This window comes from Rhinolophus sinicus, chromosome 14 (genome assembly GCF_057876585.1).
Source record: "Rhinolophus sinicus isolate RSI-liver-muscle chromosome 14, RSI-T2T, whole genome shotgun sequence".
In the NCBI taxonomy this organism is placed as follows: Eukaryota; Metazoa; Chordata; class Mammalia; order Chiroptera; family Rhinolophidae; genus Rhinolophus; species Rhinolophus sinicus.
This window is the reverse complement of record NC_142514.1, coordinates 154041038-154065016: the sequence shown is the minus strand read 5'-3', so window position 1 is coordinate 154065016 and position 23979 is coordinate 154041038. Positions and strand designations below refer to the sequence as shown.

The 23979-nt window shown below is 42.0% G+C and overlaps 2 protein-coding genes across 2 annotated transcripts; both read left to right on the top strand.

The window, feature by feature from the left end:
* Positions 1–1932: 1932 nt before the first annotated feature.
* On the top strand, positions 1933–2942 carry LOC141572454 (mas-related G protein-coupled receptor member X2-like). Its single transcript, XM_074337153.2, is given in 2 exon segments — positions 1933–2863; positions 2866–2942. Coding segments are annotated over 2 exon segments (993 nt in total). The 5' UTR covers positions 1933–1947.
* Positions 2943–20098: 17156 nt separating this feature from the next.
* LOC148755875 (mas-related G protein-coupled receptor member X1-like) lies at positions 20099–23778 on the top strand. Its single transcript, XM_088789958.1, has 2 exons — positions 20099–20112; positions 22761–23778. Exons 1-2 carry the CDS (start codon positions 20099–20101, stop codon positions 23776–23778), a joined length of 1032 nt encoding a protein of 343 aa, XP_088646084.1.
* Positions 23779–23979: the final 201 nt, after the last annotated feature.

Below are 23979 nucleotides of genomic sequence, written 5' to 3'. Positions count from 1 at the left end.
GAGCAATGTTTTGCTAATTTTAATTTAGAGAGCAGGATGGCAAGTAGACATTGCTTTCCAAGGCTAACTTGTTGTTAATAACCTCACTTTTCACAGACTAGCATGCTGTTCAATGAGGTTTTTGTTTGTTAGTTTTTTCCTTGTACCTGGATTGTCCCAGCAGAAACTAATGGGGACATTGTAGAAAGTTCAATAAAGAAACTGTGTACAAAGGTGCAGGCAGGGCTAAGGGAAATATGTGAAGGATGCAGAGGACGCCCAAAGACAAGTTATAAAAGGGAGGTGTTACCATTCTGTGTCCTGATGTGTAAAGGAAAACAGAAGTTACCAGAACTCAGGGAGGGCAATGGGTGTAGCTGTAGTTGTCACTGTGACAGTAAGAAAGGCCACCAGACGCAGGCTATGTCCTTAGGTAGAGTAATAAAGCCACTGCTGACTCACAGCCTGGCAGCAGAGGGCCAGGGAGTTATAAACCCTAAATCACTCTCCTTCTGCTCTAAGTTACCTACCAGTGTCTCCTTTAAGCTGAGAGCAACCAGGTGCCAGAGTAGAAGGGAGCCCATCCATGAGACAGAATTGTTTCCTATCCAGACACAGAGGAGAGCAGAGTAAATGGAAATAAGATTCAATGTCACAGGAGAACATCCATGTCTTCTTATAGCCTCTTCACATATACTTTTCCTGGTACCGACCCTCAATACGATTGGATCAATTTCTCATTGTATCTCATTTGTTTGTTTGTTTATTTGTTTGACTGTTTGGTTGTCCATCCCTATCTGGTGTTAGTGTTTTGGAATAATGTCTCACTAGCATCATAAATGCCTGTGAATAGAATTTAGAGTTCTTCTTAAAGGTGGGGGTACATAGGTATTTATAAATATTTTAAGTTTATGATTTGGATGCTATACAAAGAAAACGATTATAAAAGTTCCTTTGCCATGGAGATAGGAAAGACAGTTTGGCAAAGAATCAATAATGTTGTAAAGTTTATGTAGGGTGTCCATTGGACACTTTTTTTTATTAGGCAGATGCTTCATGGATGGTGTAAATGACTAACCACTGCCTAGTACAAATGATGCTGAGGCTGAATAATAATGAATGTCAACTATAATTATATACATATATAGTAATAGGATGTGTAGTACAGCAAAGGGAATAGAGTCGATGGAATTGTAACAGCTTATATACTATGACAGAGGGGCAGTAAATTGGGGAAGGTGGGGTATCATTTTGTGAAGGGTGTAAATGTCTAATTATTACATTGTTTTTAACATGAAACTATTTATTTTTATAAATAGTTCCTTAAAGTGTGTTCCACACACAGAGCTAGACTGGGGCACACCAATGGATGGGAAAGGTGTACTTCCTGTCATGATAAAGCTTACACACTGGGCCATTTCTAACCCTAGAGTCCTGGCCAACTCACACCTCTAATAGAAGAGGTCACAATGTCTTCATGACCCTAAATCGTGATCTCCTTTCTGGTGGATGGACACTCTCTGTCACTTAGGTAACCCATAGATCATGCCTTGGGCTTCCAACTTCCTCCCCTCAAAGGAAATCAAGTCCCAGGCAGATGGAATGCTGAGTTCAGTCCTGTTGTCATCCACATAACCTGTCCAGACTTCTCTTCTCTTCCCTCCTGGACATGTCATGGCTCTGGAGTATGAGGAGAGGTGTTTGGACCACAGATTATTCCATGTCTGTACAGGGTCCGAGTCTCAGTAGAGAGACACCCAGAGAGAACTGGGTTTGAATCCAGTTTCCAGGACGCCAAGGCTGTGTGGCATTCAAGAAGTACCTTAATCTCTGCAAGCCTGCATTTCCCTCCTCTGTAATACAGGGAGAGTAATTCTCCTGCAGCAGGGTGGCCGTGAGAGTCAGATCATACAGCAGGTGCTCAGGTCTTGTTTCTGTTCTAGTGGCACCAGTGGAGGGTTCCTGAGCATGAATGCACCAGTCACAGCTTCGGGGATATCACTAACAACAATCAGTGGAAGTGACCAGGCCACTCCTCAAAACGTCACAATGGGGACAATGATCTCAGTCTTGCTGATGGTCATCATAGCCCTGGTGGGGCTGGCAGGAAATGCGGTTGTGCTGTGGCTCCTGGGCTTCCGCATGCAGAGGACCGCCTTCTCTGTCTACATCCTCAACCTGGCGGGAGCCGACTTCCTCCTCCTCTGCTGCCAGATTATAAATTCCATGGAGACACTCACCGAATACTTCTATTCCGTCCCCATTTCCATCCCCAGCCTTTTCAACACTGTGTTCATCTTTGCCTACATCACCACCTTGAGCTTTCTCAGCGCCATTAGCACCGAGCGCTGCCTGTCTGTCCTGTGGCCCAACTGGTACCGCTGCCATCGCCCCAGACACACGTCGGCTGTCGTGTGTGCCCTGCTCTGGGCCCTGTCCCTGCTGTTGAGCATCCTGGAAGGGAAGTACTGTGGCTTCCTGTTTAGCGGTGGACATCAGGTCTGGTGTCAAGTATTAGATCTCATTACTGCTGGGTGGTTGATTTTCTTATTTGTGCTTCTCTCAGGGTCCAGCCTGGCCCTGGTGAGCAGACTGCTGTGTGGCTCCCAGCGGGTGCAGCTGACCAGGCTGTATGTGACTGTCCTGCTCACAGTGCTGGTCTTCCTCCTCTGTGGCCTGCCTTGGGGCATCCACTGGTTCTTCATGTACTGGATTGAGAGTGATTTAGATGAGCTCTTCTTTCCTCTTTACCTGGTTACACATGTCCTGTCCTGTGTCAACAGCTGCGCCAACCCCATCATTTACTTCTTGGTTGGCTCCTTCAGGCAGCGATGGAGGAAGGGAAGGCAGACCCTGAAGCTGGTTCTCCAGAGGGCTCTGCAGGACATGCGGAGGGGGATGAACATGGAGGACGTCCTCCTCAGGAAACCCTGGAGATGTCGGGGAGCACTCTGCTGTCCTGATTCAGAGTCTTGCTTTGTTCCGACACGTGGGGTTTGGAGAACCAACTTTGTCCCTATCAGTTTGGGAGGTTTCTTAAGTCTCTCAACCAATGGGCCTCTGAATTAGGACAGTTAACATAATAATCCTGCTGATGAGGATTAAGTGAGACTGTGTCTGTTAAGCACACACTGAGCGCAGGGTCTCAGGACCGCCTTACCCAGGACGCTCACTCCACCTCCTTGGGAGCTTTGCCAACACTGGGGTCCAGGACTCTTACCACTTTTGAAGAATCCCACCTTCAGCAGGAGCTAAACACAGTGCAGGAAAGACCAAATTTCTTTGATCACCGAACTTGATAGAAACCAAAAGAACATTACATTCGACCAGCTTCTGTGGTCTCTCTCCTACAATCTGTCACTATAAATTAGAAGAAGGAAAGTTAAGTCCAGCCCCAGTGTTCTTTGTTTTTGGCAGGCCTCAGAAAGCTCCCTATCATAATAACTGTTGACTGAATAAATGAATTAATGAAGTATACCCGATGATTTTCAACTCCAGTCTGTGCTAAACCTCCATTGACATTTTGAGTCATCGTCTTTAAGTTTGTGGCTTTCACCATTTTCACCCTTTGCAAACATGAAGTTAAGTTTTATCACCAGATAAATAAATGTCAAAGCTCATTTAAGATTTCAGGTACGTTGTTTTCAGTGTTTCTTTTCAAGTGCCCTCCAGTAGAATCCCACGTTCTCCCTCTCTTTCCAACCCTTTGCCTCTGCCCTGATTGTCCCTTTCGGGAGACTCTCTAATCCTTCATGTCAGGTTTCCAATGGGTCTTACTGGACTCTATGGCCTCCGAGGACAGTTTCTGTTTCAAATATACCTTTCATGCAAAGACCTCTCAACACTTATTAATCATATTTCAGTAAAAAATTTTAACTTACATATTCTCTAAACAAATATATCGATTACATGTTGGCCTTTTAAACATCTTTAATACAAGTGTGATTAAGAGAGAGTGTTGAACAGATCCTCACTTCAACGAGTTTGGGCCGTGACACACTCACGTGATGCAAACCCCAGTCAAGACACATCCTATTCTCAGCACCTCTGAAAGTTCTCTCCTGTCCCTCCCAGTCATTCCTCCTGCCAAGAGCAAACTTTGTTCCTACTTCTGTCACCAAAGATTTGTTTTCTCTGACTTTTGACTTTATGTATTTAGGATCATAAAGTGTACTTTTTCTTCTTACCTCCTGTCACTAAGCACAATACTTGTGAAATTTACCCATGTCGTTACATTGCATGTATCAGTAGTTTGTCCCTGGTATGAAGCTGAGTGCTCTTTCATTGTATGGGTGCACCACAGCTTGTTTTCACATTGATAGGTTATGAGTAGCATTCCATATATAGTAAACTACTGTGAATAAAGCTGCTTGAACATTCTTATTCAACTTTTTCTGGACATATGTTTTTCTTTTCCTTGGATAAATGAGCTGAAGTGAACTTGGTGGGTCACACAAGGACGTATGCTGAACTCTGTGAGAATCTGCCAAATCTCTTTCTACTGTGATTGTCCTATTGCACATTCCCACCAGCAGTTATGCAACTTTCAGTGGCTCCATAGGCTCCTGAAAACATAGCATTGCCAGTCTTTTGGGTTTTACTCATTCCAATCAGTGTAAAATTGGTATCTCTTTGTGTTTAATTTGAATTTCCCATCTGACTTATGAAGTAGAGCATCGTTTTATGTACTTACTCTCTACTTCTTCTTATACTGAAGTGTGTGTTTAAGTTTTGCCCGTTTTTATTGTGTTTCTCTTTTTCATCATTTATTTGTAGGAGTTTTTGTATATGGAGAATGAGTTCTTTGTTACTGGTGTATTGTAAATATTCATCCCGTCAGTGGTTTGCCCATTCATTTTCACAGATTTTATATTTTAGAACACATAGATTTAAAGAGAAATTGCACAGAAAGCACAGAGGTTTCCCATACACTTCCTCTCACCCATATCTACTCTCCCACAGTTTCTCCTATTATTAACATCTTCTATTCATGTGGCACGTTTATTAAATTTGATGTGCCCATGTGGATACATTATTATGAACTGCAGTCCTTAGTTTACGTTAGCATTTACTCTTTGAGTTGTATAGTTCAATGCATTTGACAAATGCTGAAGTACCATTATAGTATCATATAGAATAGTTTCTCTACCTCCAAAAATGAATTGACTACCTCTGCATAGATTTTTCATTTCCCTCTTTCTTTCTTTCTTCCTTCCTTCCTTCCTTCCTTCCTTCCTTCCTTCCTTCCTTGGCCATATCCTAAACACTTTACATCTTCTATGTGAACTCAAATGATCCTGTTATTAATACTGAAAAATTTAAAAACATAATATAAGCTTATTATTCAAACCTTAATCATAACTATTGAAAGACCACAGAAGATAACTTGAACAAGTTATTCCATCTGGAAATGGATTCAGGAAGACTTTGACCATTTCTTTGTTACACATGTATGTCAATTGGATAGAAAATGTTACCCTGCATGCATTACTATGATTATAAAGACAAAGGGTGGAGAATGAGGGAGTTCTAACATGCAGCATATAAAGACCCTGAATTTTCCTCTTCTGAGGGCCACAGTGAATATACTGCTTCATATAGACCAGTTCCCCCTAAAGAAGTGAGGCCTGATTGAACAGCCCCTGCACAACAAATGATACAGGGACCACATAGAGAAGGTAGAAGAGACAGAGACATGGTAAAGATGGAAGCCCCACACTGAACATGCAGACCTGCCATAGTGAGATTTCAAAGTGGGGGCCAGTTGCAGTTTGCTTGCCTAGGGGCACAATGAAAAAACATCAGTGCAAGGGGCACTGAGACTATCCAGGAAGGAACTCGATTAACTAACGCTAAGAGCCTGCTAAACAGGATGGGAACTGCTGAAATGGTCCAGGATCCAAGACACCAGAGAGCACCATTATGTATGTTCCCCTCCACCAAGATAAAGAGGTTGGGAGCTAAATCCAAACACTCTGGCCAACCTGCGCAACCACCCCAGCATGCCCCAACTCCCATGGCCCACACTACCTCCGGCTCCCGTCAGCCTTGCTGCCAGGGCTACCCCAGAAGCAATGCCCCAGAATGTCTAAGCCTATTCCAACTCTATTTCAAACTCTGCCCCACCAGAGCACACCTGAAGCCAACTTGTACCACATCCACTCCAGATTGAGCAACCCAACACATCTTCTGCCCTGCCACAGGGATCCTTGAGCCACTCACCATAAGTCAGCTCACCCCATACCCACTCAAGTTCCAGTTACTACCCCACCCAATCGCTGCCCCACAGCCACATCCACTGGGAAACCGAAGCCCTGCCCACCAGCTCCTGCTGCCTGCAAAGCCATAGGCACACACACTCCACACAAGGCGTGTTCCTAGACATAGTCACTCTTTGAAGACCAGGAGAGGTAGCTGCTTCATAGAAACAAACAGTGAAACTCAAATAAAATGAGGAGACAGAGGAATAGGTTCCAAATGGGAAAAAAACAAAACAAAACAAAAAAAACTCAGACAAAAATCCCAATGAAACACAATAAGGAATTTACCTGCCAAAAACTTCAATGTAATGATCATTACATGATCACCAAACTCACAAAGAGAAATGAGGACCTCAGTGAGAACTTCAAGAAAGAGATAGAAAATATGAAAAAGAAACAATTGGACCTAAAGAATACAACAACTGAAATGAAAAATACACTACAGGCAACCAACAGCAGACAGGAGGATACAGAACATGAATCAGTGATTAGGAAGACAAAATAGTGGAAATCACCCAATCTGAACAACAATGAGAGATTTTATAATGAGGATAGTTTAAGGGACCTCTGGGAGAGCATCAAGCATAATATCACTCGCATCATAGGGGTCCCAGAAGGAGGAGAGATAAAGGGGCAGAAAACATACCTGAAGAAATAATGACTAAAAAACTTTCCTAACCTCAGAAAGGAAAGAGACATCAGGTGCAGGAAGCACAGAGTCCCAAACAAGAAAAACCCAAAGATATGCACACAAAGATATATTATCATTAAAATGGAAACAGATAAGAATAAAAAGAGACCTTAATGGCAGCAAAAGAAAAACAACTAGTCATATAGAAGAGAAACCCCATAAAGCAATCTGCAGATTTCTCAGAAGAAACTTTGCAGGCCAGAAGGGTGTGGAAGGATATATTTAAAGAGCTGAAGAGAAAGAACTAACAACCTAGAATACGCTGTCCAACAAAGTTATCCTTCAGAATAGAAGGACAAATCATTTCCTAGACAAGCAAAAACTAAAGGAGTTAATCACCATTAAACTGGCTTTACAAGAAATGTTAAGGTGGCCTCTGTTAAATGAAAACAAAAAGTCATAACATTACAAGAAGAAAATATATGAAAGAAAAAATTCTCACTGGTCAATAAATAGTAAAGGCAGTAGATCAGTCACCTAAAAACTAGTATGAAGGTTAAAAGCAAACATAGCAAAGTCAACTATAACTACAATAAGTAGTAAGGGACATGCAAAAAAAAATATCTAAACTGACATCAAAAACATAAAATGGGGAGAGGAAAGAGCAGTTTTAAATGTGTTGGAACTTGAATGTCTATCCACTTAAAATGGACTGAATATATATACATATATACATATATACATATGTGTATATATATATATATATATACATATATATATATATATATGTATATATATATGTTTTGTGGTGATCACAAACCGAAAACATACAACCTATACACAAAAGATAAATATAAAGAAACTGAAGTAGAACGCTAAAGAAAACCAGCAGACCACAAGGGAAAATTTTTTAAAAAAAGAAAGAAACTGAGAAGAATTACAAAAACAATAAAAAAGAAACAAACAAAATGGCAATAAATACATACCTAGCAATAATTACTTTATATGTTTCTGGACTATTGTAGCTGAAGGGATGGAAAAATAAAAACCTACCTATATGCTGTCTATAAAAGAGTCACTACACATTGAAAGACAGACACAGACTGAAAGTAAAGGGCTGGAAAAAGATATTTCATGAAATATAAATGAAAAGGAAGTTGAGGTAACAACACTCATATGATAAAAAATAGACTCTAAAGTAAAGACTGTAACAAAAGACAGAGAAGAACATTACATAATAATAAAGGAGTCAATCCAAAAAGAAGATATAACGTTCATAAATATTTAGACAGCAACATATATCAAGAAATATTAACAGACATAAATGGAAAATATGAGAGTATACAACACCAGTCAGGAACTTAATGTCCCACTAACATTAATACATAGATTTTCCAGACAGAAAATCAGTAAGGAAACATTGGCCTTAAATGAGAAATTAAACAGCATAGGAGAAGAAGGCGACATGGATGACAACATGAGGCACTATTAGAACAGTTTCCATCCAAGAGCTCATGGTTAATAGGAGAAGATAATACAGGGAAAAGGGATGCTGTCAGTGGAGGACAGAGATGGACGAGCCCACTCCATTTGCCACCTGACAACAGAAGGCAATGAGCTGAGTCAGCAAAATGCAGGTATCAGGAAGGATCTTCATAACAGGGTCAGAATGGTCAGGTAGATAGATCAGCTGCGTTCATGGTCAGGGACCTTCTAACCAGTCCTGGACATCCCTTAAAGCACAAAAGTTGTGGATATCCACAAAAATCTTCTTGTGACCATTGTCACAAAATATATGGAGGTATTTACAGTGGACTTCTGAGCAAAGTGAGGCTGGGGCTTCGATCCCCTGGACAGTTGAAAAATGTGTGTATCACTGTTGATCCCAACAATTTAACTAAAATTCTACAGTTCCCCCAGAAGTCTTACTGATAACATAAACAGTCAATTAATTCATATTTTACATTTATATGTATGGAATACTCTATTATAAAAAACTGACCTAAAGAAATGAAAATATTATTAAGAAAACCACAAAAAGGAGAAAATACATTTATTGTATTTAGTGGTGTAAAGTCACCTGTAGCTGGACATGAGCGATCCAAACCCTTGTTGTTCAAGTGGGAGGTATAACAATACCTGAGATTAAATTATACTACAAGCCTACAGTAATCAAAACAGCATGGTACTGGCATTAAAACAGACCATAGATCAATGGAACACAATAGGCAGCCCAGAAGTAAATCCATGCTTATATGGTCGTTCAATCTACGACAATAGAAGCAAGAATTTACAGTGGGTAAAGACAGTCTATTCAATAAATGGTGCTGGGAAACATGGACAGACACATGCAAAAAGATGAAGCTGGACCACCTCCTTACACCAATTAAAAAATGGTCAGAGGACATTAAGAGACATTTTTTAAAAAAGAACATACAGATGACAAACAGACACATGAAAAAATGCTCAACATCAGTAACTATTAGATAAATGCAAATAAAAACTACAATGAGATACCACCTCACCCTAGTCAAAATGGCTATCATCACTAAATCAAAAAACGACAACTGCTTGCAAGGATGTGGAGAAAAGGGAACCCTTGTGAACTGTTGGTAGGATTGCAGATTGGTGCAGCCACTATGGAAAACAGTATGGAGGTATCTCAAAAAGCTGAAAATGGAACTACCTTATGACCCAGCAATTCCACTCCTACGTATCGATCTGGAGAAATCCAAAACTCTAATTCGAAAAAATGAATGCACTCCTGTGTTTATCGCTGCACTATACACAATAGCATAGACCTGGAAACAATCAAAATGCCCATCGGTAGACGACTGGATTAAGAAACTGTGGTACATTTATATGATGGAGTATTATGCAGCCATACAGAAGAATGAAATCTTACCAACAACATGGATGGACCTAGAGAACATTATACTAAGTGAAATAGTCAGACTGAGAAAGACAAATACCATATGATCTCACTTATATGTGGAATCTAAAGAAAATAATAAATGAATGAACCAATCTGAAACAGTCTCAGAGACATAGAGGAAAAACTGAGGGTTGCTAGATGGGAGGGGGCGTGGGGATAAGGGGGAAGGTAAGGGGATTAGAAAGCACAGTCAGTAACCACAAGATTGCCACAGGGATACAAAAGTAAATTTGGGGAATGTAATCAATAATGTTGTAAAGATTTTGTAGGGTATCTGATGGACACTTGTCCCATTAGGGAGACCACCTCAGGGATGATGTAGATGCCTGATCACTGCACTGTACACCTGAAGCTGAAGCTGAACAATAATGAATGTCAACTACAATTATATATATATGTATATATTTACAAGAAGCGGAGTACAGCATTAGGAGTAGAGACAGTGGAAATGTAATGGCTGTACGCGATGTCAGAGGGGTAATGGATGGGCGGAGAGGGTTGTCACTGTGTGAGGGACATAAATGATAAATGTCTAACTATTACTTTGTTTTGTACACCTGAAGCTAATTAAAACATGCAAATAAATAAATAAAACAGAGTAGGATTAAGGAATGTATGTTTACCAACATTATTTTATAGCAAGGAAAGTACGTAGAATGGAAGATCTGTCACGGTGCTCCGAAAGCCAATAACCATGTTCATGCTTGTGTTTCTACTTTTGTTTTACTTGGATTAATTTTGGAAGGGGTTGGTTTTAACTTGTATAAGAATGTGATTTAGACCTACTCAGCCTACTTTTCAAATAAATTACATCATAATTTCAATGGATAGAAAAAAAAAACCTTGTTGTTCAAGACCTAACTGAATAAACATCAGACTTACTAGCACCCTTTGTTCATAAACCCTGGTACTACAAGTGTCCCTGACTCAAGTCCAAGGATTTGGTCCTCCAGAGTCAGCAGGGCTGCTGGGACCAACTCTCTCCTATCCCTTCCTCCTTTGTCCCCACACTCTTGTTACCACAGGACCAAATGCGCACTGTCTTCACTCCTACATGCTCAGTTTTCCTCCTAGGGGTGGCACGTGGTAGGTGCTCTATAGTTTCTTAACTTGAATTGGTCTGGATGTACACTCTGCAGCTGACAGCAATTTCAGCTATGGCTCCACAAGAACCCCTCCTCCCCCAGAGACCCTCAAAGCCCTACCTCTTCTGCTCCTCCCCTGGTCCTCACAGACCTCTGAGTTCCCTAGACTGAGCTTTTAGGAAAAGAATTGAGCCCTAATGAGGCCTTTCTTGAGATAATTCCCTCAAACTGTTGAAGGTAGCGTGAAGGCCCGAAAGGGAAACATAGAGAAATGCGAGTGACAAATAAAACCTAGGACACAAAGACGAACAGTAGAAATAGAGCCATGCAGAGATAAAGAGAAAGGTGACAAAGAGCATAAAACACACAGAGACAGAGAAAGGTAGATACACAAGCAGGTAGACGGAGGAACAGAGAGGACCCCATCTGGGGAGAATGGTATAGGCAGGGAGCCGTCACCTTGATAGTGAGAGCAGGAAGCTTTTTGTCCTATGTCCATTAGTGGCAGTCAAAGCAGCAGTTTGACTGCTAATGTCTTTCAGAATTGACCAACCCAGGGCCTGGTCCTAATGCCTCCAGTGGTCAGCCTCAGACAGTGCCTCAGCATCCCTTGGAAACACATTTCCTTGTCTAAATAAGGTGACATTATCAGTGCAGTTCCCAGCCCAGCAAAATCACCAATGGTGAAGTAGTCAAAGGGAGTGGTTTTGGGTGGAGGGGTAATGCCGCACACTAGGGAGGAACCAGGAGTGACACTGCCTGCTCTGTGTGTCAGGAATATTACTTTGACAGAGCACATGCCTGCACTGATTTTCAGTTTTCCATCTGTAACGTGACCTCAAGATCCCCTGTGACATCTGGATATCGGTGAGCTTTGGAGACATGCTGATGAAGTAAAAGAAACCAGGATGTCCCAGCACAATGTTGGAAGTTTCAGGAAAGAAAGGAATGAAAACATAGAGTGGACACGTGCCTTACATGGAAGACAGTTTGCTAGTAATTGAATACGAACATGTCAAACGTGAAACATTAACCCGAGTTTCACTCAATCGGACCAATTATGCATTTCCAGAATGTAATTTCAACAGGCACTGGGTTGCTTGTCTGTGATGTTCACTCCTGATTACCCAATGCCTACACCAATGCCTGACACAAAGGAGACATTAATAAATATATGGTAAATGAACTTATGTGAGGCTTGGAGAAATTCCATCTGGGAAACTAGTTTGTCTGAGAAGCCCTATTTCAGATCTTCACTCTCTTTGGTAGAAAACAATTCCCAGCACAGTGGGGAGGTAATAAGTGAAAGAAGCCTCCCCAGGCACCAGATCTAAGGGGAGGGGAAGGGACAAGAGAAAGAGAAACCTCCATAGGTACCATGGATTTTTTTTAGTTTTAGACTCATCACATATTTAAAAGAATAAATAAATAAAGCATCTCATTTTGCAGGTGAGAACCTAGGCCAAAAAGGTCCCACGATTAATAATTATCAAATTACAAATATACTACTTATTATGCAACACCATAAATAGTTGGAAATTTGTGTACATATATCAAAGTTCATGCAAATGTTTTTATATGGAACTATGACTGGAGATTTACATTTTCATTGATAATCTACATACTCATACTGCCTCACAGCGCCTGAAGCACATTTCTGAAGGACAAAGCTGATGGAGTCACTTACTTGAGTAAGTGCCTTAGGTGGATCCCCTTCACTCTCAGAAGGAGATTTACATTTCCTATATGGCTACAAGCTCTGCTGGTCAATCAGGGATAGAAGATAGACTTTTAGACAACCCAAAAGTGAGAAGTCTAACACAAGTGCCCCGTGAGAAGTTGGCACCTCAAAAAACTAAACCTTTAGTGTATTTCTCATTAGTGAGAAACAAAACCACCAAGAAATTGCTTGATCAAGCTTGGCTATTGAGGAAGAAAAATTCTCTCTCTTAAGAATTTGTAGCCACAAGTCAGTATCATACTGTGGTCCAAATTCACAAAACCTGTGGTTTGTGAAACTTCAAATGACAGAGAGGTTTCTGAGGACATCCTGATAGAGGAAAGCCATGCTGGGAAGTTCCCCCAGTCATTTAGAAAAAGGAAACACAGGTCCTCTCTGGAGGAACTCCACTATAATTCAGACCTCAAGAAGCCCACAAATAAAGTCCCAAGGCAAGTGAGCAGCTCACACCCAGAACTCACAACACACAAAGACACAAGGCACCATATGAATGGGATAAAGGAAACAATAGACCATAAAATAAGATACATATAGGGGCGACCCAGGAGCTCAGGCGGTTGGAGCTCCGTGCTCCAAGCTCCGAAGTTTGCCAGTTCGATTCCTCAAATCCGGCAAGGGATGGTGGGCTGCGCCCCCTGCAACTAGCAATGGCAACTGGACCTGGAGCTGAGCTGTGCCCTCCACAACTAAGACTGAAAAGACAACAATTTGAAGCTGAACAGCACCCTCCACAACTAAGATAAAAAGGACAACAACTTGACTTGGAAAAAAGTCCTGGAAGAACACACTGTTCCCCAATAAAGTCCTGTTCCCCTTACCCAATAAAATCTTTTTTTTTAAAAAAAAGTTAGTTTCATAAAAAAAAAAAAAATTGAATTGAAAATTCACTGGATGTATTAAACAGAAGATTACTCACAGTGGAAAGAGACTAGTAACATGGAAGATACATCTGTGGATTACCCAGCAATCCACCTAGGAGAAAAGGAGCTGGAAAAAAAGAAAGAGGAGTTAAAGATGTGGAAAAGACAAAATGAAACTCTAGCATATGTTCTGACCTCCAGAAAGAAAGAACATTAAAAATCATCAGAAGAGCTATCAAAGATATAGTACTCAGTATGTACCCTTGTTGTAAACTTGTTCTGAATGCATTAATCTTTATAATAAGCTTTAAAGTAGGTAATAATGTGATCCCATTACAGAGAAGGAAACTGAAACATAGAGAAGTTATGGAAAATTACCCAAGGTAACAGATAGGTAAATGTTATGCTTGCCTCATTCTGTGAACACATCAATAATAGAACTAAATTAAGAATGATCAAGCTGGAGAACCATCCGAAGTCTAGCTGAACAGAAGTTTAATAACTAAGGATATAAAGAAGAAGCCATGTCGATACTGGTATGAGGAATGGAGCTGCTAAACAGCTCTCTCCAAACTTCTGTGTGGTGGATGAATATTGGGAGGGACATATCGGCCGCAGAGGTTCCCCCTGGAGGAACGAGGAATCCCATGCCCACACCAACCTCCCCAGCCCAGAGTACTAATGCCGGGAAGAGGAGCTGCCACAACAGCTGGCTGTGAAAAATAGATTCTGACCATCTGCGTGGGGTGGATGGCTTCGTGAAACCTAGACATCTGCTTAAAAGGCCCACAAAACTATCCTGCATGCAATCACCCTGGGCTCCAGAGGAGAGACAGTGACTTGGCGGGCATCTGAGACATATGGGGGTGCAGACTGAGGTAAGGGACTTCGGGCAAGAGATGGAATATAGTTGCCATTTTTGCTGTGTGGGGTCCTTGTTCAGTGCGGCCAGGACTTGGGGACCATCTTCCCTGTGTTGAGCCTTCTCCCATGTCCAGATCTGAATCTGAATTGGTCAGACGAGCTCCCCTTACTCCTCCCTGGTAACTCACTGACCCCACCACAACTAACTCCGTACAGCACAAGGTTTTTGGCAGCTGAACATTACAGGATCTGCCAATTGGCAGCAGACCTCGGTGTGTCCTGGCTTATTGAAGATCTAACCCACATCCAGTACTGGTGGCCGCCATCCTTAGTTCACAGCATGGCCTCTCCCATGCATCTCCAACACCAATGCAGGCAGTAACCACCTATGGATTTCTTTTTAGGTCCTACCAGGTAGACCCCAGGCAGTGGCTGATGTGGTGCACCAGAGCACCTCCCAAGAATCTCCAGAACCAAAATACTATGAGGGTGGCTTAGGAACACAGCAGACACCACCCAATTAGCCCCACAAGTGGTAAACAAAAAGGTCTCAGCAAGCACTGGAGCCCACTAGGGCAAATCCCACTCCATGTGGGAAACCCCACACGCAGGACACCATAAGCTGTGGAAGTGTACAAACCCCACAGCCAGTCAGTCTGAATGTCAATCCCATTCACTGATGTGCCAATAAAAAAAGGCTTCAATATAATAGAAGGGCAACACACACAAGGGACATTCCTGGAGCACCAGCACAGGGGACCAGGAAAACTGTACCACAGAGCCCCACAAGTCACCTACTTCATAAGTCTACCAAGCAAGACTGAGAGATGTAGCAGATCTACCTAATACATAGACACAAACACGGTCAGCCAATGAAAACAAAACAAAACAAAACAAACAAAGAAATACAACCCAAATGAAAGAGCAAGAGAAAACTCCAGGAAAAGAACTAAACAAAATGGAGGTAAGCAAACTACCAGACACAGAGTTCGAGCACTGGTTATAAGGATTCTCAAGAAACTTAGTGAGATCGTCAACAAAGAGATAGAAAGCTTGAAAAGAGACATAGAAGCCATAAAAAAGAACCAGTGAGAAGTGAAGGTTACAATAACTGAAATGAAGGATGCAATAGAAGGAATCACCAGCAGACTAGATGAAGCAGAGGACTGAATCAACAATTTGGAAGACAGGGTAACATAAAACACCCTATCAGAACAGCAAAAGGAAAAAGAATTTTTAAAGAATGAGGATAGTTTAAGATACTTCAGGGAAAACATCAAGCTTAACCCCACATTCTCATCAGAGGGATACCAGGAGGAGAAGAGAGAAAGCAAGAGACTGAGAACTATTTGAAGAAATGATGACTGACAACTTTCCTAACTTAGTGAAAGAAATAGACATACAGGTTGTGAAAACACAAAGAGTCCCAAACAAGATGAACCCAAACAGGTCCACACCAAGATACATTATAATTAGAATGGCAAAGGTTAAAGACAAACAGAGAATCTAAAAGAAGCAAGAGAAAGGTAACCAGTAACTTATAAGGGAGCTCCCATTTAGATTGTCAGCTGATTTCTCAACAGAAACTTTACAGGCCAGAAGGGAATGGCACAAAATATTCAATGTGTTGAAAAGCAACCATCTCCAAGCAAGGCTACCCTACCCAGCAAATCTATCATTTAGAATCGAAGGACAGAGAAATAATTTCGAAGATGAGAAAAAGGTAAAGGAGTTCATCACCACCAAACAGTTTTACAAAGAATGTTAGAGGGACTTCTTTAAGATGAAAAAAAAATATCTAAAATATGAATAATAAAATGGCAATAAGTACATACCTATCAACAATTACTTCCTTTCTTTTTTTTATTACTTTTAGGTGCACAAAACAAAGTAATAGACGTTTATCATTTATATCCCTCACACTGTGTCAACCCCTCTCCTCCGTCCACTATCCCTCTGACATCGTACACAGCAATACATTTCCACTGTCTCTATTCCTAATGCTGTACTCCACTTCTTATAAATACATTTATATATATATATATATATATATATATATATATATATATATATATATATATATATATATATATATATATACTTGTAATTGACATTCATTATTGTTCAGCTTCAACTTCACGTGCACAGTGCAGTGATCAGGCATTTACATCTTCCCTGAGGTGGTCTCCTTAACGAGACAAGTGTCCATCGGATACCCTACAAAATCTTTACAACATTATTGATTGCATTCCCCAATTTGACTTTCGTATCCCCATGGAAATCTTTTGGTTACTGACTATGCTACCCTTCACCTTCCCGCTTATCCCCACGCCCCCTCCCAGCTATCAACCCTCAGTTTTTCCTCTATGTCTCCAAAACTGTTTCTGATTAGTTCATTCACTTATTCTTTTCTTTAGATTCCACATATAAGTGAGATCATATGGTATTCGTCTTTCTCTGTCTGACTTATTTCACTTAACATAATGTTCTCTAGGTCCATCCATATTGTTGCAAATGGTAAGATTTCTTTCTTCTTTATGGCTGCGTAATAATGCATTATATAAATGTACCACAGTTTCTTAATCCAGTCGTCTACCGATGGGCATTTCGGTTGTTTCCGTGTCTTGGCTATTGTATATAGTGCTGCAATAAACATAGGAGTGCATAAATTTTTTGAAGTAGAGTTTTGGATTTCTCCGGATAGATACCTAGCAGTGGAATTACTGGGTCATAAGGTAGTTCCATTTTCAGCTTTTTGAGATACCTCCATGCTGTTTTCCATAGTGGCTGCACCAATCTGCAATCTCACCAACAGTGCACAAGGGTTCCCTTTTCTCTACATCCACGCCAGCACTTGTTGTTTGTTGATTTATTGATGATAGCCATTTTGACTGGGGTGAGGTAGTATCTCATTGTGGTTTTTCTTTGCATTTCTCTAATGGTTACTGATGTTGAGCATTTTTTCATGTGTCTGTTTACCATCTGTATGTCCTTTTTAGAAAAATGTCTCTTCATGTCCTCTGCCCATTTTTTAATTGGGTTGTTAGTTTTTTTGGAGTTGAGTTGAGTGAGTTTTTTATAAATTTGTGATATTAACCCCTTATTGGATATATCATTGGCAAATATCTTTTCCCATTCAGTAGGATCCCTTTTTGTTTTATTGAGGGTTTCCTTTGCTGTTAAAAACTTTTTAGTTTGATGTAATCCCACACGTTTATTTTTTCTCTTACTGCCTTGTGCAAGGGGATATATCAGTAAAAATCTTACTCTAGGTAATGTCTGTCAAGTTTCTTCCTATATTTTCTTCTAGGAATTTTCAAAATATGTAACACTTCACAAATTTGCACTTTCACCACTCACAGACTTTCACAAAAGGCACACGTGAAGAGTGTGAGGTGAGGAATACAAGACATGACATGGGAAATGGGGAGGTGAGCAGAACATTGTAGCTTATGGGGATACTCTTGAACAAACACTGACTATTGAAAACAATAGCTGTTCTATTTCTTGGGGGAAACAGAATCAAAATGAAGTCCTGAGACACAGCAGTTTGGGAGGAGGAGGAGGCTGAAGCTCTCTAAGGTCTCGGTGTGGTTCATCGGGAGGGCAGACTCCTGGGACGGTTGTGCGGTTTGTCCACTGCACCAAACACTGTCCAAGGCAGAGGAGGGGAGGGGGCTGAAATACAATGTGCTGGTTAACGCTGTGTCCAGGTGCTGTGACTACTGGGAAGGAAGGGACACATTACGTCTTCACCTAAAAACAAGATCAGGTTTTCCTCAGCTCAGAAAGGGCACCTTGTCCTAATCTGTATAAAGCTGATAAAAGTGGACTCCTTTGCAGGTTAAAAACACTGATTGCCTTTAGACTTTACATAAGTATGTTAAATATCTACATTTATTGCCTGGAAAACAGACGTAGAGATTAATATTTCCAGACAAGACAGGAGAACAAACATCTTCTATAAAGTCAGTGATTTCTGAGTGGAACACAAGTACTTTCAATTCTGCTCCTATTTTCCCATGAAATCTCAATCCATTTAAAATGGGAAAATTGAAAGAATAGTAATAATAATAATAATATAAAAATGAAATACAATGGCAGATGTAGAGACATGTTTCTGGTAAAGGAAGACTTTAACGCCAGCTGACCAATCCCTCAGGTCGGGGCACTGTCTCCCACCAGTGCAGGTCTGTGTGAAGAGCCTCATGTGAGCAGCTGCCCTTTTCGGGCAAAGTTTTGCTTCGGACACCAAGTACATGACGGTGCCACTCTCCTCGGGCACTCCCCGACACAGGGAATTAGGCGTTTGCATATTTGGAAATCTGAAGGTGAACACATCTCAGGGCAGTTTCCTATTACCCTTTCTCACCTGAGTATGTCTTAGCATTTTTCGTTCGTTTAAGATACATGGGTTATCTAGGAACCGAGTTGGTCATTTTCCTATTAGGTTGCTAGGGTTTCTCCTAAGTAATGTATAGGAGATACATAAATATTTACTTATAAATAATGAATATATTAAAATTTATATATTGATATAAATTAGGATTTTGTCCAAAGATACACTGCAAGTACTTTTTCCACTTCTTTCTTTGACTTTCTAATGTTGGTCTTTTTCATAGGGAAAAAATATTTTTAATTATAATTTTTTAATCAATATTTTTATTTAAGGCTTGAGTATTAGGTCAAGGTTAGGCAAAACTTCCATAAACTTACAAAATAATTCATGCTACTTTTTCATTCCTAATTCTTTATGATTTTCTTAGACATAATAATAATCCATTTTAAATTTAACAGGGTGTAAGATCTGAGGTATGATCCCTGCTATGTTTTACGCTAGATGGCTTCCAAATGGCCCAATAACACTGGAACATACCTGTAACGATCAGCAATGACTCTATATTGCGTATCCCAAGGTCAAATATTAGACCTCATTTCACTCAGTGCCTCATGGAGGACTGAGACTATTGCTCGCTCCCATCTGCTAGAATCGGTTTCTCAGCTCAGTCTCAGGATACTGTGCTCGCCTCGTTTTCCCCTCCGTCAGGAGCTCCTTCTTACTACTGTGTTGGCTGGGTCCTCTCTTTTCCCATGGGTCTGCAGGGTGGAGGCCCTAATGCTGAGTCTCCAAACCCTTCTCCATCAGCACACGCTCCCAGGTGAGCTCTCCCAGCTCCTCTGGAAAGCCCGAATGTAGTCCTGTGCGTTATTCATCACTGCATCTTCCCTGCCTGGAACAGTGCCTGGCACAGCACAGGCACACAGCAGTGCAGGGTCAATGCAGAAATGAGTGAATGAGTTTTCTGACTATTTTAAATGCTTCATAGTTAAGTTTTTAAAGGAAATGACAAGTAACTGAACTTGTTTGGAGCTTGGGCACATGAAAGGAAGTCATAGGACCTAAAGCTGCAAACACTGGTTGTCCCTAGATCATCTACAATAGTCCAGCTAACAAATATCATGAGTAGAGAGAGAGAGGGAACAGACACTGTGTGTGGTGTGCTAAATTTCTTTATGAGGGAACTCAATAAACTCTGTTGTTCACATTGATAAATCAAACTTGAAATATAGTGTGATCATGCAAAGCTATAAGATAACTACTAAAGAAGCTTAATATGGAAACTGTAAACATCGGTTGCAATTGGGGAATAAGATGAAGAGGCTTTGCATTTTACTTTATACACTTTGGTGTCCTCTGCAATAAAACGAATGTGCATACCTTACTGGGTAAATGTGAGTAAATATGAGTAAATGTGAGTAAATGTAGAAAGCTCAGGTGAGCCAGGCCATGGAGGGCCCTGAACGTGAAGCAAAGTATTCTTTAGCTGTGGAATCTCACATAGCCCGGTGGGTGGGCTTCCTGCACAGGCTCACAGTGGGCAGCGAAAGGCTCAAGAACAGATATTCCACCAGAAAGTGGGGTGGATGGGGAAGGATGGTGAGAGGCCAAGATAAGTGGTTGGAGTCAGGGCCCACGAGAAATGTCTCGTGAAGTCCTTGTCTCACAAATCTCCAGAATCTCATTGGCCAGTGTCCCCTGTGCAGGAAATCACAGGGTCTGTCCAGCATCTTGACAAGCCTCTCATATTCAGCAGGTTTCTCTCCTGCTCCTGCCGGCACCTCCTATCCAGAGGCTAGAAAAGCATCCTCTGCTGTTTGTCTCCCCCAGGAGACTCTTCCTTTTCTACTCACCACCCTCAACGAGAAGATGGAGCTAAGGTAAGAGTTCGCTCACAACTGTCTTCTCTCAAAGGCAGTGTTGTTTTCTCCCTCTTAGTCCACATGCTGTGATTTCATCTTGGGGAGGGGCAGGCAGGGACCATGGGCACCCATCAGTGAGCGTCAGCACACGTGAGGCTCCCTCAGGAAAGCTGTGGGCTGGGAGCTTAGACTGTGGGAGGTCACACGGGGCCAACCAGGTTCTGTCTGCTTCTGTTGTATCTCCCTAGTTCTCGCTCTCTCTCCAAACATTCAAATGTGCAACTGTGGAGAGCAATGTTTTGCTAATTTTAATTTAGGAAACATGATGGCAAGTAGACATTGTTATGCAATGCCAACTTATTTTTAATAACTTCACTTTCACAGACTAGCTTGCTGTTCAGTGAGGTTGTTTGTTTTTTAGTTTTGTCCTTGTATCTGGCTTGTCCCAGCAGAAACATTGTGGAAAGTTCAATAAAGAAACTGTGTACAAGGTGCAGGCAGGGCTAAGGGAAATCTGTGAAAGACGTAGAGGACCCCAAAGGCAAATCATAATAAGGAGGTATTACCATTCTGTGTCCTGATGGGGAAAGGAAAGGAGAGGTTACCATAACTCAGGGAGGGCGGTGGGTGTAGCTGTAGTTGTCACTGTGACAGTAAGAAGGCCACCAGACACAGGCTATGTCCTTAGGTGCAGTAATAAAGCCACTGCTGACTCACAGCCTGGCAGCAGAGGGCCAGGAAGTTAAAAACCCTAAATCACCCTCCTTCTGCTCTAAGTTACCTACCACTATCTCCTTTAAACTGAGAGCAACCAGGTGCCAGAGTAAAAGGGAGCCCGTCCATGAGACAGAGATGTCTCCTCCCCAGACACAGAGGAGAGCAGCGTAAACAGAAATAAGATTCAATGTCACAGGAGAATATCCATGTCTTCTTATAGCCTCTTCACATATACTGTTCCTGGTACCAACCCTCAATATGATTGGATCAATTTCTCACTGTATCTCTTTTATTTGTTTGTTTATTTGTTTGACTGTTTGGTTGTCCTTCCCTATTTGGTGTTAGTTTCTTGGAATAATGTCTCACTAGCATCATAAATGCCTGTGAATAGATGCAGACTTTTTTTTAAAGGTGGGAGTACACAGGTATATATAAATATTTTAAGTTTATGATTTCGGATGCTATATAAAGTAAACTATTATAGGAGTTCCTTTGCCACAGAGATAGGAAAGACAGTTTGGGGAATACAATCAATAACGTTGTAAAGATTATGTAGGGTATCCTTTGGACACTTTTTTATTAGGGAGACACTTCATGGATGGTTTGAATGTCTGACCACAGCAGGGTACACATAATGCTAAAGCTGAATAATAATGAATGTCAACTATAATTATACACATATATAGTAATAGGATGTGTAGTACAGCAAAGGGAATAGAGTCGATGGAAGTGAACAGCTATATACAATGACAGAGGGGTAGTAAATTGGGGAAGGTGGGGTATCACTTTGTGAAGGGTGTAAACGTCTATTACATTGCTTTTAACCTGAAACTACTTTTCTTTTAATAAAGATTTCCTTAAAGTGGGTCCCACACACAGAGCTAGACTGGGGCACATAATGGATGGGAGAAGTGTACCTCCTGTCATGATAAAGCTTACACACTGGGCCATTTCTAACCCTAGAGACCTGGCCAACTCACACCTCTTATAGAAGAGGCCACAATCTCTTCCTGACCCTCAATCATGATCTCCTTTCTGGTGGATGGACACTCTATGTCCCTTAGGTGGCCCATAGATCATGCTCTGGGCTTCCAACTTCCTCCCCTCAAAGGAAATCTCAGTCCCAGGGCAGATGGAATGCTGAGCTCAGTCCTGTCGTCATCCACATAACCTGTCCAGACTTCTCTTCTCTCCTGCAGGACATATGTCATGACCCTCAGCAGAAATGCTTGGATCATAGATTAATGTCATGTGTGTACAGGGTCCCTGTTGCAGTAGAGAAAGCCCTGTCTTTAGAGTCAGAGAGAACTGGGTTTGAATCCAGTTTCCAGGACGCCAAGACTGTGTGGCCTTCAGGAAGTACCTTAATCTCTGCAAGCCTGCATTTCCCTCCTCTGTAACACAGGGACAGTAATTCTCCTGCAGCAGGGTGGCTGTGAGAGTCAGATCATACAGCAGGTGCTCAAGTCTTGTTTCTTTTCTACCAGCACCAGCGGAGGGTTCCTGAGCATGAATGCACCGGTCACAGCTTCGGGGATATCACTAACGCCAATCAATGGAAGTGACCAGGCCACGCCTCAAAACGGAACAATAAGGACACTGATCTTATTCATGCTGATGGCCATCATAGCCCTGGTGGGGCTGGCAGGAAACGCGGTTGTGCTGTGGCTCCTGGGCTTCCGCATGCAGAGGAACAGCTTCTCTGTCTACATCCTCAACCTGGCGGGAGCCGACTTCCTCCTCCTCTGCTGCCAAATGATGCGTTCCCTGCAGACACTCACCTACTACTTCCGTTCCGTCCCCATTTCCAATTCCAGCTTTCTCTTCGCTGTGCTCACCTTTGCCTACATCACCGGCCTGAGCTTTCTGAGCCTCATTAGCACTGAGCGCTGCCTGTCTGTCCTGTGGCCCATCTGGTACCGCTGCCATCGCCCCAGACACACGTCGGCTGTCATGTGTGCCCTGCTCTGGGCCCTGTCCCTGCTGCTGAGCATCCTGGAAAGGATCTACTGTGACTTCCTTTTCAGCCATTTTTATGACATCTGGTGTAAAGTATTTGATTTCATCACTGCTGGGTGGCTGATTTTCTTATTTGTGCTTCTCTCAGGGTCCAGCCTGGCCCTGGTGAGCAGACTGCTGTGTGGTTCCCAGCGGGTGCAGCCGACCAGGCTGTATGTGACCATCCTGCTCACAGTGCTGGTCTTCCTCTTCTGCGGCCTGCCCTGGGGCACCTACTGGTTCTTCATGTACTGGATTGAGAGTGATTCAAATGAGTTCTCCCATCTGGTTACCCTGGTTGCATTTGTCCTGACCTGTGTCAACAGCTGCGCCAATCCCATCATTTACTTCTTCGTTGGCTCCTTCAGGCAGCGATGGAGGAAGGGAAGGCAGAACCTGAAGCTGGTTCTCCAGAGGGCTCTGCAGGACACTGTGGAGGGGGATGAACATGGAGGACGTCCTCCTCAGGAAATCCTCGAGATGTCGGGGAGCACTCTGCTGTCCTGATTCAGAGTCTTGCTTTGTTCCGACACGTGGGGTTTGGAGAACCAACTTTGTCCCTATCAGTTTGGGAGGTTTCTTAAGTCTCTCAACCGATGGGCCTCTGAATTAGAACAGTGAACATAATAATCCTGCTGATGAGGATTAAGTGAGACTGTGTCTGTTAAGCACACACTGAGCGCAGGGTCTCAGGACCGCCTTACCCAG